Raw genomic sequence first — 15,153 nt, 5'->3', positions numbered from 1 at the left:
TAGAACTTCATAGATGCAATATAACATCAAGCCCTCCCTATTCGCCTGGAAAGATTGAAGACGCACATCTCGCTTTTCCTTAGTATGCTACTGTTAGGGTGGAACATTTTAATAATTCACGTGCGGAGCCTGTCAAGCGAGAATTATATACTTCCACCTTTTTATCGGGACGGACCGGAAGTGAGACTGTTGAAATAAAATCAAACTCGCACAAATAATTTTAAAAGAAAACAACAAGAGGGACAACAATAAAATGCTCACTCAATTTATGTAATCGAAGATAATTATGCAATGTACATGTATCCATTAATATAATATGAAAGCAAATGACAGAGGAAATGTTCATATGTATATTATAATATTCATGGTCGTCTTGACGGCTTTGTTTGACCTCTGACCTCTTTACGAAGTTCAAGGACATCGATTTGGCATCAGTTTAATGTCATCCATCGCTATTAAACTGTTACTCCATATGAAATAATGGCCTGAGCTTCCCTCGGTGCCTTGAAACCCAATCTATGTATTAAAAGAAGAAAACCAATACAATTAATACCCAGGTGTCGTGCATTTGACATTTAGATCATTAATTCAAAATGTTTAAACTTTTCTACTCCTAACGACGAATTTCTTGTGTATAATTAATATATCTTTTCAATTAACTTCAAGTCAAATTTAGGGCTGGTAAGTACATTGCTGTGAATGTCAGTGACCTCCTGTAACAAGAGCATTCATATAATAATTTTTTTGCTAGATTTAACAAACGCACATATGCAGTAAACATGAAAATCACTTCATTTGGTGATCAAGTACATTTCATTGTCTCCTGAACCTTAGAACATTATGTTACATTATGTTAGGACCAAGTGCCGATGTAGAAATTAAATTACACAGGTGCAAACTTTATGCAAGAATAAGACTTAAATCAATTACATTTAGGTGTATATTTCAATGCTCTCTCTCTCTCTCTCTCTCTCTCTCTCTCTCTTACAAAGGTTTCCTGGTCCAGATGGATGTCCAGATGAGCCCTGTGCCATTGGTTTCCCTGCGTTCCTTGTTTCTTGAAATGCACTTGGTAGTCATCCTTGTAGGTAAACACCATCAGATCCCCCACGTCCTCTCCACTCATGTAGTAGGCGAAGGTCAAGCAATAGTCTTTATCTGCAAAAACACCCAACAAAGTCAGAAACTATAGTAGAACGTTAAGCGTAAGTCTCCATCAGCAGAAAAAAACACCCTACAGAGTCAGCAACTTTATTGAGTTGCAAGTTTTTTTTCCGGTTTTTTGTTTTCATTCTCCACATATACGTTTTAAGATACATGTACATGTATATAAAATACCATTTTGTATCCCCTTTGATCACAAGTCAAATTCTTTCGATAGGAAAACGACAATACCTTCAAAGGCAATGTTTTTGTCATAGAAATAGTTGTTATCCCAAGAGGATAGCCAAGATGTATCAAGGTACAGGTAGTGATGTCCTTCGAATGCTGTGACTGAGCTTCCTGCCTGCAAACAAAGACTCAGCTGTAACGTATGTTTTGATTGGTTAACTTGTCAATTAATGGTTGGCGTTTATGACGTTTCATGATCTAGGTTATTTCCAAATTCATTTCAGCACCCAAAGGTAAATTACATCACTAGTTCGCGTTGAACTGAAATTGGAACAATTCATCTCCACAAATCAAGAGTTTGCGATCCGCTCCGCTCTACATAAAATTTTTAACCGATTAGGCAGAATTTGACGGGGTTAGAAACCTTGCACGCTGGTTGATGTCATACAAGTTCGCATAATCTAGTAAGAAATGGTGTTCAGTAATGATGTTAATTGTGAATTAATCAGTGTTGAACCGTTGTCAAATAAATTTGAGACGGACTAGTAAGTATATGACTTTCTGTTATCGATTTTTAGTCAGAGTAAATCCACATTTTCTACAAATTTGATTTTATTTCATTCATGGGAGCAAGCGATATTGCTTTATTGTTTCTGTTTATAACGTATTCTCCTATTGGTCAGAACAAGAGGTCACATATTTGTTGTCTTTTCGGTCAAGGGTTTATGTAGAGCGGAGCGGATCAGAAACCCTTGAGATGGGAAGATCTTTCAAATTATGACTATTTAGAAAGGCAGTCCAATAGTTTTAGAGGCGCTGTCTCTATCTGAATACATTCATATCTTTGACCCGCTCGGACAATTGCCGGAATGGATCAAAGATCTGATTGATCAGATTGGCGGTATCTAGAAACAGTATTTGCTCCATAAAGTAGCTTTTATAATCATAATTCAAACTACCTATCATATATATCATTATTCGAATATATAAATAAAGCATTAGTTATAATGTTACATGAAAGAATATAATCAATTAATTACTAGTACTTGAAATACAGGACAACGAATCTCACAAAGAATATAAATCCTGAACTGTAAATGTTATCATAATTAATAAAACATAAATATAACGATCGACTGTTCTTTGTTTTTTTGGTTGTTTTTTTTTTTTTGGGGGGGGGGGTTATTTATTAAAAAAAAATTGTGCTTCTTTTGTGGAAAGTTAGATATAAAAGTATGTTTTCTTGTTTTCTAGTTCATGTAGCCAAAACTTGCAGATAGACTACAAACAATCTCCATAATGGAGTAATACTCCAAACAGCTCTTCCCGGGGGGGGGGGGGGGGGGGGTGTCACTTGATCACAAACTTTAGTCGTATCAGGATTTGCATGTGCATACTAAATTTCACTTGCGGATATTATTAAAATTAATTTAAAAAATTAGTCTTATTGTACATGTAAAAAAAATTAGGGAATTTACGAACCGAACTTCTATGCCAGGCTGAAGGGTCAGTATCAAGGAAACATGCAGAGTCGTAATCCTCTTCAAACACGCAGACACGACCTAATTAGAAGAAAGATAATTATGATTAATTAAACTATGAGACGGTAGAATCTGAAATATTCATCAAAACTAATTAAACCCATTACACGCTGCTCAATCGCACTTCGATGCCCAGAAACATTAATTTGTTGGTAAAGGTGGCCCACTACATCGTGGAATAGTTTCTAAAATCAGCAGAAATTTTTTTGAATGTGATATTAGATTATTATAGATGGCATAAGTGAGTATAAGTAAGTACATTATATAAGTCAACTATGCGAATGAACGTACAATTTTGGATAAAAGTTATTTTTCAAAAATATCCCAAGCGGATTAGAACTCATGATCTGCGGTCCACAAGTCCGATATTGAGCTATGGTGGTATACAAGCATATTGGTTGATACAAACAATCTAACAAAACATTTTTAAATCGCAATCTTGTGACGTAGTGCCTAAAAAAGTATACGTCTTACATGTATGCGTGTTTTGAACTCGATCTACACCAAGATACTGAAATCCATGTAAATCTTTTTTTGTAAACTGTGAAATCAATAATATTCGTGAAACTGTATCTTCATACAATATTAATAAAAGTAAATCCACAGTTCAATGCCAATGCACCTGTAAACAAGAGGCCCATGGGCCACATCGCTCACCTGAGGAACAATAGGTATGATAAAGTCAGCTTAATGGAGTCATAATACAAACAATCTGGACAATGTACAATAATACATGTAGATCCTGTATAAATAAAATCCATTTTTCCCCCTTGGAACTCGGATAGCCCTGATTGCTGCCAATATTTACAAGAGCAGACTTAAATCACCGCTCCTGCACATATATAGGGACTCAAAGTTACGCAGGCAGGGATGACCGCACACCTACGCAATTCACAGGTACCAACGTTAACGCAAGCAGAGATAACGCAAGCAGGGATGACTGCATACTTGCGCTAGAAAGGCCAGAACACCAGAAGGGATGACCATACACTATTGCTCCGCTGCAACCACCACCAAGACAAGCAGGTATGACCGCACACTTGTATTAATGCGATACAGGGCAGGAAGGACCGCACACTCTGTATTGTAGCTTAGAAAAACACGAAGATTAGATAGAGCAAGGATGTCCACACCCTCAATCTCTCCGTACCTGTTCAAGTTTAACCCCAAACAGTCGCTCGTCGCAATGCAATATACACTGTCCCTATATATGTGCCGGCCTAAAATAATTCATAGTATCTAAAAATTGGAAATCAAAAATAAACAAACTAATCCGGCCTAACCCAAAACTACTTATGCAGAACAACTTATATACATTGAATATTTATTATTGTATAAAAATAATCATCACAATAATTGGTTAACAGTGGATGCATTAATTAAAATAATCAAGAATCAATAAATCAAGGGCAATAACTCAAAACAGTAATACAAAAAGATTCTAATGAAAAAATAGCTGCCTGCTTCAATTTTATAGTCATATCACATGTTGAGTATTGCAGTTCTCAAAAAGATCCTTTACAATTGTTTATATATGGGATATTTAGCTACATCAAACTCTGAACCTTCTTGTGAGGCCGAAGAATTGTCCTGGAGCCAAAGTCTTAACAATTATAAAGAATCATCTTGCTGATTAGTTTCTGAGAAGAAGATTTTTTAAGATTTACTCTATATATATTCCTATGTAAAACTTAAACACCCCCCCCCCCCTCATGTGGCCTCACCCTACCCCCCAGGGATCATGATTTTCACAACTTTGAATCTACACTACCTGAGGATACTTCCCACAAGTTTCAGCTTTCCTAGCTGATTAGTTTCTGAGAAGAAGATTTTTAAAGATTTACTCTATATATTCCTATGTAAAACTTCGACCCCCCATTGTGGCCCCACCCTACCCCCAGGGGTCATGATTTTCACAACTTTGAATCTACACTACCTGAGGATGCTTCCACACAAATTTCAGCTTTGCTAGCTGATTAGTTTCTGAGAAGAAGATTTTTAAAGATTTACTCAATATATTCCTATGGTTAACTTCGACCCCCCATTGTGGCCCCACCCTACCCCCGGGGGTCATTATTTTCACAACTTTGAATCTACACTACCTGAGGATGCTTCCACACAAGTTTCAGCTTTCCTGGCTGTTTAGTTTCTGAGAAGATTTTTAAAGATTTACTCTATATATTCCTATGTAAAACTTCGACCCCCCATTGTGGCCCCACCCTGCCCCCGGGGGTCATGAATTTCACAACTTTGAATCTACACTACCTGAGGATGCTTCCACACAAGTTTCAGCTTTCCTGGCTTTCTGGTTCTTGAGAAGAAGATTTTTGAAAAATTCTCGAAATTTTTCATTAATTTCTAATTATCTCCCCTTGAAAACGGGTGTGACCCTTAATTTTCACAACTTTGAATACCCTTTGCCTAAGGATGATTTGTACCAAGTTTGGTTGAAATTGGCCTAGTAGTTCTTGAGAAGATGTTGAAAATGTGAAAAGTTTACGGACAGACGGACGGACAGACGGACGGACAGACGGACGACAGACAAAATATGATCAGAATAGCTCACTTGAGCTTTCAGCTCAGGTGAGCTAAAAATGGCGATTAGACTTATTAATTCCAGCCGATTTCTATTAAATTTTATATTCTAAAAATTATTCTTTTAGTTTTTAGTATTGTGTAAATACAATCATTGGTAAACTATATCTTTAAAGTGCAATTATAACGCCATTGTTAAAAAATTGAGAAAAGAAGGTTAGATACGATTTACTACCCTCGCGCGAAAGACACCAATTGGCCAATTGTTTTTAGCAAAAAAGAAAAGGATTATAATTGTAACATAATTATGATGAAAATATGAAAAGTTTTATAGATGTTTAAAAGGTGAACCAACCTTCACAATTCCGGCCGGGAAAACCTTGTTCACAGTCACATCTGTAAGGGTTTTGTTCGTCAGGTGTTTCGACGCAACTTCCGCCGTTTTGACACGGAGAAGACGAACAGTGATCAGATGGAATGGTGATCTCACATTCATCTCCTGAAAAGCCTGGTGGACAAGAGCAGTAATAGCCAAAAGAATATGAGAAACAAGACCCGCCATTTTGACATGGATGCGGATCGCAATGGTCAGTTGTCAGTGACGTGTTACATGTCGGTCCCGTGTAGTCGCTCGGGCATTGACAGGAAAAGGTAACTTTTCCGGATGTACATGTTCCACCATTCTTGCACGGGAAATCTACACAGTAATTTTGAACTACAAAGAAAACGAATATTTCAAAATTAATTTTTACGTACCTATAATTTAGCAGAAAGAAGAAGAAACCAACTTTCCGATGCCAGTTTTTAGTCTGGCACATTGTGTAAACAATAGCCTGGTTATAGCTACGGTGTACGGTTTACCGGATGTTGACTGAACAACCGTTGAAATCATTATCCGCACAAAAATGTAGCTCCAACTTAAAGAGAACATGGATTCCCATCCTAATAAGTAAATGTGATCAAGTCCATACAAATGATCTGTAGAACCGTGGTCAGCAGTGGCATTTTATTCATATTTCTGACCCGGAGCAGACAGGCTCCTCACTGGACTTAATTACTCATTTCTCATTGAACATAAACACTTAAACCGAGCGCAGCGAAAGGCTTAATGGTAACACATATAATTATATAAGAAAATCAGTGAAAGATAAAAGTTGAATCAAGGGTACAAAGGGCTAAAAAAAAAAATCTTCCAGCCCATGGGCGCCGCCATTTTGGTCGCCATTTTGATCGACAAAGTTAACTCATTCATTAAATAAGTGGCGCTTTTCTATATTTATTGTCCAATAACTCTATTCAAGCTCTCCAAGTTTACAATGGAAAGTAATTTAAATGAAAATGATTGAATTTGCAAACCAGATAAGTTTCATCAGTGCTTTAATCAGGAAATAAGACTAGTTTCACGTATGTCTTATCAAATTATTAAATGAAAAATAAAAACATTAAATATCAAGGAACCGATCTTTTAGACACTGAATAATGTATAAATACAAAATAGATAAGTATTGAAAAAGAAATAAAAACATCTCGGAATTACGTACTTTTCTTCGTCTATTTCCGAAGACACAACTTTTACGTTTTACGTATGAAACATGACGTCGTAATGTAGACAGCACGCACAGCTCAGTCAAACGTTGGTTTATGATTTGATTAGGCAGGTAGATCCTACTGTCTGCGTTTCAAAGCATAAAAATCTGCGCTCGGTTCAACGGTCACACCGTTAACATATTAAGCTAACTGTATAACGTATATGCTTTAACCAATTTCTATAAACGCTATGTCATTGACAAATTCAGCCTGCGGGCTGACTAATTAAGTTGGGATGAAACTGAAAATGCGCTTGCATAAATTGGAATTCTGGAAAGGAATTAGACAGACTGTGTTAAAAAGAATTTTGAAGAAGTTACGGAACTGATCAGTTTCTGGGTCAAACTGCGCATCGTCGTACTGGAAGACAGGCGCCTCAATGGACTTAATAACACATTTCCCCTTAAACAAAAACAATTATACGTATACGCTCTATGTATAACATATGTGCTTTAAACAATTTCTGTAATATTTCCGTGAAGATTAATCGACCAAATAAATGTATTTATTAAATTGTATTTATGGCATTTTCCCTATAAACTGAAATGAGTGTTTAAAATACATAATACACACAGGTCTCCTGAGTTACTAATGTGAACTTTTAAAAAGCAAAACCCACAACTTGAAGAAAATACGTTACGTTCAGGATATTTCAATGTGTATAAATCTGAGCTCTACTATTTATATGAATACTGTAGTGAATATTACCATCGGGTTCGGAATTCCATAAATAACAACATAAATATATATCCATTGTAAACAAAGTTCAGTTGTTACCTGTACCTTGCCCGAGTTGGACGTAGATTTTATCCGTCAGACTTAAGAGGTTTTTAACAACTCATAACTCATATTTGTGAGTATCATTGACAAATATATACCGTCACAACAATGGTGTCAGAAGTGTTTGTATATGTCTGATTATTTTTCAGATTAAATACCCCGCACATTAGTTCGTGCATTTTGGCGCCATAATTAATTTTTTTTCTGTCTTCCAAATTCGATCTAGGAAGATATTTATTCATTTCAATTAAATTATTGGTATATTTTTTAAAGAACTGTATTACTTTTCTTGTTTATTTTGATTTTTTTTTCCTATTGTTTTTCTTTTCTTATATTTTTTTTCGAGTATACACTTACATGTTGTTTATAAAGATCAACTACAACTTGACAATTTCGTCGGAATGTCTGATGATTTAGTTCATACGTATATTAAGATCAGTACTAGGTAGGTGTATACAGGAGTAAAAGATCAAGATCATGACTACTCCTTTTGAGGTAAACATGAAAGAAACAGATTTGCTGAAAAGGATTGAGAGGTTAAAAAAAGAGCTTGTTGAGAAAGAAGAAATGATTAGAGAGAGAGAGAATGTTATTAGAGAAAGAGAGAATATTATTAGAGAAAGAGAGGGAGAATTGAAAGACAGAGACCGTACATTAGATAAGAAAGAAAAGGAAATAGCACTGATGTACAAAAGCAGAGGAAAGAGAGATGCATTTGTGGATGATGTGCATGGTATGGGTGAAAGGAGAGAGAATGATCTTAAAGAAATAATATATGATAGACAGTTAGATGATCAATTAGGCAGATTTGAAGAGCAGAAAGAGAAAATACTAAACAAGAGTGACCAGTGTCATATCATGAGACATCAACTTCAGGATATCAAACAGAAGACACATGAAACTCTTGAAGAATTTGCGGAGAAGATAGATAAAATATTTACCGAGGCTTACCCATACAGCTGTCCAGAGTTTTTTAGGAGCACTATTACCATTGATGCATTCTTAAAGGGTTGTATAGAGAAAAGAGCTGCAATAGTTACACTTGATAAAGATCCTAAAACACTTGACGAAGCAGTTCAATACATGAATACCGCAATTACTAACCAATTATTGATCATGGAACCAAAGAAAGCTGGCAGAAGAGTCACATTTGAATATAAAGATGAAATACTACTCAGCACAGATACCAAAAGAGAGAGTGAATGTTTCAAGTGTGGGGAGCTCGACTTAACAAAAATAAGGCCACAACCACATACCCGATTTAAATATTAGATTTAATTATAACCACATACCAGTATGAAATAGAATGATTGTCCAGTTTAATAAAAATTAAAACAACAAAGATGCAAATATAACGTGTTTCTAAACGTCAAGAATACAACCTGACATAATGTTAATGAATTATCAGGAAATACTTAAAATTAATCTATGTGATTTAAGTTCTGCAGTCAAGGATGTCGGATACTCTGATATCATTGTCTGATTTTATTTTATTAAGATCTTTGAACTTAATGTAATTTGCTAATGGATAACAATAATCAAACCAATGTAGGGTTTTAACTTAAACAAATATATTTTAGGACTGAACAATCAATGTTCATTACTTTTAAATACATGTATTAGTTTTTAATAAGGCCAATATTTTTATGCCTCTTGATAACAGTGTTATCTGTTTTTATTTAATCTTTGCATATATGAAATATCACACTTTTGGAGTGCTTATTTACAGTCGGATTGTCTGATTGTGAACAGCTGTCTAATAGTGTGTTACTTAGTAATTTATTAGAAATAATACACGTATATGTTTGAAAGTTTTACACACCAATCCTTTTAAATATGATGGGGAGGAATGTAGTGAATATTACCATCGGGTTCGGAATTCCATAAATAACAACATAAATATATATCCATTGTAAACAAAGTTCAGTTGTTACCTGTACCTTGCCCGAGTTGGACGTAGATTTTATCCGTCAGACTTTAGAGGTTTTTAACAACTCATAACTCATATTTGTGAGTATCATTGACAAATATATACCGTCACAACAATACTGCCAATCAAATAAATTATCTTTCAGAAAATGGGGAATTTTTTTTCTTCGAGTTTTACAATTTATAAAAAATTTTCAAGACTAGCGTGAATTACGACGAAAGAGTTCTTAAAAAGTTTAAAATAGAATTCCATATTAGTTATACACTAGCTACAAATGGTACATTATTTTAACTCTTTTTCTAAGGAAATTAGAATCATGTATTTACCATGAATACATGTTCGCTTTTTTTTAATACGGATATCGCAAAACATTGACTCATACAACAGGGATTGCATGAAGATTAAGTTTACTTTAGAAACTTTACATTTTACTTTCATTTTGTTTACTAAGTCTTACTTTCACATTCATCTCCTGTGAATCCTGTTGCACAATCACATCTGTAGCCAACAGTTTTGGTTGCGTCTGCAATACAGGTTGCACTGTTTTGACAATTGTTGCCCTCACAGGGGTTGCTAGTCACTGGGACTACAAACCAAATGCACATTTTGATCACAAAAATGTATTATTAATTTAACTGTATGCATTTTGGAGCACCATTTTTTATTTAATTCTTGTTTCATACGACAACTTACTTTCACATTTATCTCCTGTAAATCCTGCAGCACAGTTACATTTATAGCCGACAGTCTTGGTTGCATCCGCAACACACGTTGCACTGTTCTGACACGTGTTGCCTTCACAGGGGCTGGTAGTCACTATGTCTAAAGATTCAAAATGTACATTTTGAACACAAAAATGCATTAACAGTAAGCATTTATTTGGCAAATTAACATTTTTTTAAATTTATTTTCAGTTTGGACAGAGTACTAACTTTCACATTTATCTCCCGTGAATCCTGTTGCACAGTCACACCTGTACCCTTCAGTTTTAGTTGCGTCCGCAACACAGGTTGCACCGTTTCGACAAGTGTTGCCGCTACAAGGGTTAGTAGTCACTGTGTCAAAAAACAAAAACAAAATATTGGACTGCAATTCGTGAATTTTTGTATGTAAATAGAATATATTCGTGAATTTTTTGTATTTAAATATAAATATAAATAAAACTCTTGCTGGAAATAGGTGTTGTCAAATGCATGTAAATTTCTTTATTATTTTTGTCCTTGGGAAAGTTGTCTTTTTCTAAATGCAGTCGGGTAAACCCAGTTTCTGCGTAAGCTTCAACGTCCATGAAATACACGTTAAGATTTAGGTAAACGTCCAACTTCCAAACATAAAGGATCATAAACTAATGGCTTGCAAAGATGGTATGAATCATAAACATGGAGATGCCATTACAGGAATATCTCTTTGAAATTATCGAAAAACGATCTTTTAATCTTAAAGACCAAGTTAAGTCTTAAATCATGGAGGAAATAATTACCACATAATTAGTTATAAGAAGGTGCTTGACAATTATAGTTCAAGTTCAAGTTCAAGTTCTTTATTCCAGGAGACAAATGTCTCATAGGTTATACATATGAACATATACATATTAAATAAACAGTAAGAAAAACAAAGTGTACATAATCAATTTGGATAATTCACATGGAGAGTTCGTTGCTTGTTTGCATAATATAAATATTTACCTAAATTACACAGTTCTTTAGTATTAGAGGTAGATAATAACTGTATAACTTTATAGACACTTGGTTTTCGGGAGTAGTATTTTTTAATATACTTATCTCTTAAACTACAAAGTGATGGACAAATAAGTAAAAAATGGAACTCATCTTCAATTACATTTAAGTTGCAAGCTTCACATTTTCGACAATCACGTGTTAAATTATCATACCTCCCTGTTTCAATCTTTAAGTCATGTGAGGACAACCGTAAACGTGTAATTAATTTACGATATTTTACATGAATTGGTTTCTTTAGGTAAACTTGTAAACAAAAATGATCAACAACATGTTTATATAATATACATTTTGATGCATTGCTTATATCGTTAACAACTTTTTGTTTAAAGACATCACACATTCTATTATATATAATATCTAAAATAACAGACTCTTTCATAGTACTTTGATATAAATCGGCTAAGCCTAAGATGGACAATTCTTTCCTAATATTTGAAATCCATATGTCATTATTTTTCACCATGTCTTCGTAGCATGCTTTTAAAATACAGTTTTTACTGTTTCTTAATTAAAACCAGTATTTAAAAATTTTTTCTTTCCTGAAAATCTCTAATGGAAATCTACCTACTTCATAATAAACTGCACTGTTGCAAGTATTTTTTCTGACACCCAAAACCTTCTTACAAAAATTTATATGGACTTTTTCTACATCTTGACCTTTATGGAATCCCCAAATTTCAGCACCATAACTAAGTACACTTTTTACATAAGTATCAAAAACATTCAATTGAGTTTCAACATTAAAATTCAAATCTTTCATTTTACTAGATATGCTGAACATTGCTTTATTTCCCTGTGCTGCACAGTGCTTTTGTGTAGATAAAAATTTACCACTGTAGTTAAACAACATACCAAGGTAGTTAAATTGATTCACTACTTCTACGTATTTGCTATTGTATTCCCATTTTTCATTGTCTTTAACACATTTTCCGTTTCTAAAAATTACAATCTTGGTTTTTTGTACATTAACAGATAAGTTCCATTCATCAGTATATCTGTGCAATGTGTTCAGCATATCCTGTAAACCCTCGGGCGATTCTGCCAAAAGGACAGTATCATCAGCATACATAATTAAAAACATATTAATCATTTGTAATTCAATTGATGTACAATTACTATTTATAAAATATCTTTCAAAATCATTAAGGTACATTGAAAATAATAATGGAGACAATATTTCACCTTGTAGAACTCCAGCTGAGATTCTAAATGTTTCTGTAAATGTACCTTTATGTTTAACACATGCTCTTACATTCTTATACAGAGACTTAATAATACGTAACAATTTTCCTCCAAAACCCTCCATTTGCAATTTATACCATAGTTTTGATCTATCAATTAAGTCAAAGGCCTTTGTATAATCCACAAAACAACAGTACAATCTTTTTTTTTGTTTTTTAAAGTTCTACTTATGAGATTCTGTAGTACAAATATGGCATCAATTGTACCTACCCCTGGTTTAAAACCAAACTGAGCATCAGTAATGATATTATATCTCTGGTCCCATTCTAACAATCTAGTATTTATAATACTTGTAAATAGTTTTCCCAAGCAACTAACTAATGTGATACCTCTATAATTGTTTAAATCTTGCATTTCACCTTTTTTAAAAATTGGTACAATACAACCTTTTGACCAATTGTCTGGGTAAAAACCAGAGTCGAATATATTATTAAAAAGTCTACACAAAATAGGTATCATAACCTCTTTACATTTCGAAAAAAAATCATTAATTACACCATCTTCAGCATTACTCTTGTTACTTTTCAGTTTCAAAATAGCTTTCTCAACCTCTAATTCTGAAATACTCACATCTAACTCTTCATAACATGGTAATATTTCATAATCATCACTAGTGTTGTCATAAGTAGTAGTTTTTACATTTTCAAAAAGGTTCTTAAAATGCTCAAAAAACTCTTTGGCACTTACATCACAACTGATTTTTTTATTATTCTTAAATAAACGAAAAAACTGCTTTGGGTTACATTTTCTTAGGTATTCCATTCTGTCTCCCTGATATCGTTCGTAGTTATGCTTAAACTTCTGGACTGTTTTTTTATAAACCTTTTTCTTTGCACAAAGTACAATTCTATTTACATCCGACTTGCATACATTAAAATTATGCAGTGCACCTCTATAATCACGGTATTTTGATTTACAAATATCATTAAACCAGGGTTTATCAATACAACGTTCTGCATCTATAACTGTATTTGCCAGTCCACTAGTGATAATACAATAGGGCTTCATTATTTTACAGAGTGTCTTACTAAAATTCGCTACACAATTGTCAACATCTTCTTGTGTATATAACTGGTTTTCTACATATGACAAAAATAAATCATAGTGTTCACTTATTGACCATGTAGCTTCTAAATCAGCACCTTCTTTCCATCTAACTGAAGTACATTGATTTATACTCCCGTTCCCTTGTGAAGTGTTTGCACAGCACAAGGCTTTTGATCCCCCATCTATGTAGTTAGTTTTAATACAAAAAGAAACAGGTGCATGATCGGAGAAGCAGTTAAAAATACCTGTTGAAAAATAAGCAATATTGTCAAAATTGTACACATCTGTAAGTAAATAATCTATCGTACTAGTTCCATTGGCGTTATAAAAAGTGATATTACCATTATAGTCATTTTCATTTCTTCCATTAACAATTTTCAATCCTGTAGTTCTACACAAATTAATCAACTTTTTACCAGAGGTGTTAACTCCTCTGTCTGCATTATGTCTACAGTATACATTGACATTATTGTCATAGTCTACAAATGACTGTAAATTCTTTTCTACTGACTTTTCAAGCTTGTCATCAGAAATAAAATCATCCAAAGTTCCACACCGGGCATTAAAGTCCCCTACCACATATATATGACCTTTACGGTGAAAACTACAATAAGATTCTTCTAAATAATCAAAAATATCAACTTTCTCTTTTTTATAAAACAAACTACTTTCTGGGGGTATATAATATGCAGCTACAAAAATGGGTGTACCTTGTTTACTTTTATGTTCAAAACGTATCCAGACAACAGTACTACAAAATTGGTCTACAATTGATATGTTCATGTCTAACATGTTTTTGATAAGTAAAAGTTGATTAAGGGGTAGCTGCAGGACTGTTGCTCTTGGTCTGAAAAAATTCGAATCGACGACATGGAAGCCCATAGTAAAAAAAACTGCAATATACGGCGCACAAAAAATTGCGCTAGTTTTGGACTGATTAATCTTGTTCAAATATGGGCGATTAACCCCACATAAATGATCTTACCCGTGTTTAACAATGTAAGCAGATACATTTACATGTAAAATTAATATTATATGTTTTAGTGATTGACCGGCACTCTGCACTGCTAATTTTCACTTTCGATTTTGTTCACTTTCTTTCACATTTATCGCCAGTAAATCCTGCAGCACAGTCGCACCTGTAATTGACAGCTTTGGTTGAGTCTGCAACACAGGTTGCACCATTTCGACAAGTGTTGCCTTCACAGGGATTGGTGGTCACTGGGACTTTAAAATAACAAGAAATGTTTGTAAAACACTTATGCCCCCCTCCCTTGGAAACATCCACAAAGAAAATCTGCCAATAACTGGAATATATCTAAGTCCAAGGAATTTAACTCTGTCGAAAATTGCTCTATCATACCCAAAATCAAACTTGACCTAGATATTATTTAGATAAACCTGTATACCAAATTTCATA

General features: G+C 34.0%; 1 protein-coding gene across 5 annotated transcripts in view; it reads right to left on the bottom strand.

Annotated features, from left to right (window-relative positions):
• Positions 1 to 251: 251 nt before the first annotated feature.
• The window catches only part of LOC128172873 (neurogenic locus notch homolog protein 1-like), a 36,017-nt gene continuing 21,115 nt past the window's right edge, over positions 252 to 15,153 (bottom strand). The window contains exons 21-28 of one of the 5 annotated variants that reach the window (XM_052838581.1): positions 10,638 to 10,760; positions 10,399 to 10,527; positions 10,163 to 10,291; positions 5,764 to 6,123; positions 2,815 to 2,894; positions 1,396 to 1,507; positions 989 to 1,158; positions 252 to 516 (exon numbers count right to left, since the gene is read on the bottom strand). In XM_052838581.1, coding sequence (XP_052694541.1) covers positions 412 to 516; positions 989 to 1,158; positions 1,396 to 1,507; positions 2,815 to 2,894; positions 5,764 to 6,123; positions 10,163 to 10,291; positions 10,399 to 10,527; positions 10,638 to 10,760 — 1,208 coding nt within the window. In that variant the 3' untranslated portion in view covers positions 252 to 411. The remainder of the gene's footprint in view (positions 517 to 988; positions 1,159 to 1,395; positions 1,508 to 2,814; positions 2,895 to 5,763; positions 6,124 to 10,162; positions 10,292 to 10,398; positions 10,528 to 10,637; positions 10,761 to 15,153) is intronic. The other 4 variants (XM_052838583.1, XM_052838582.1, XM_052838584.1 and 1 more) reach the window with 4 other exon arrangements.

The sequence above is a fragment of the Crassostrea angulata genome, chromosome 2 (genome assembly GCF_025612915.1).
Source record: "Crassostrea angulata isolate pt1a10 chromosome 2, ASM2561291v2, whole genome shotgun sequence".
Taxonomy (NCBI): Eukaryota; Metazoa; Mollusca; class Bivalvia; order Ostreida; family Ostreidae; genus Magallana; species Magallana angulata.
This window is presented reverse-complemented; position numbering and strand designations above follow the sequence as displayed.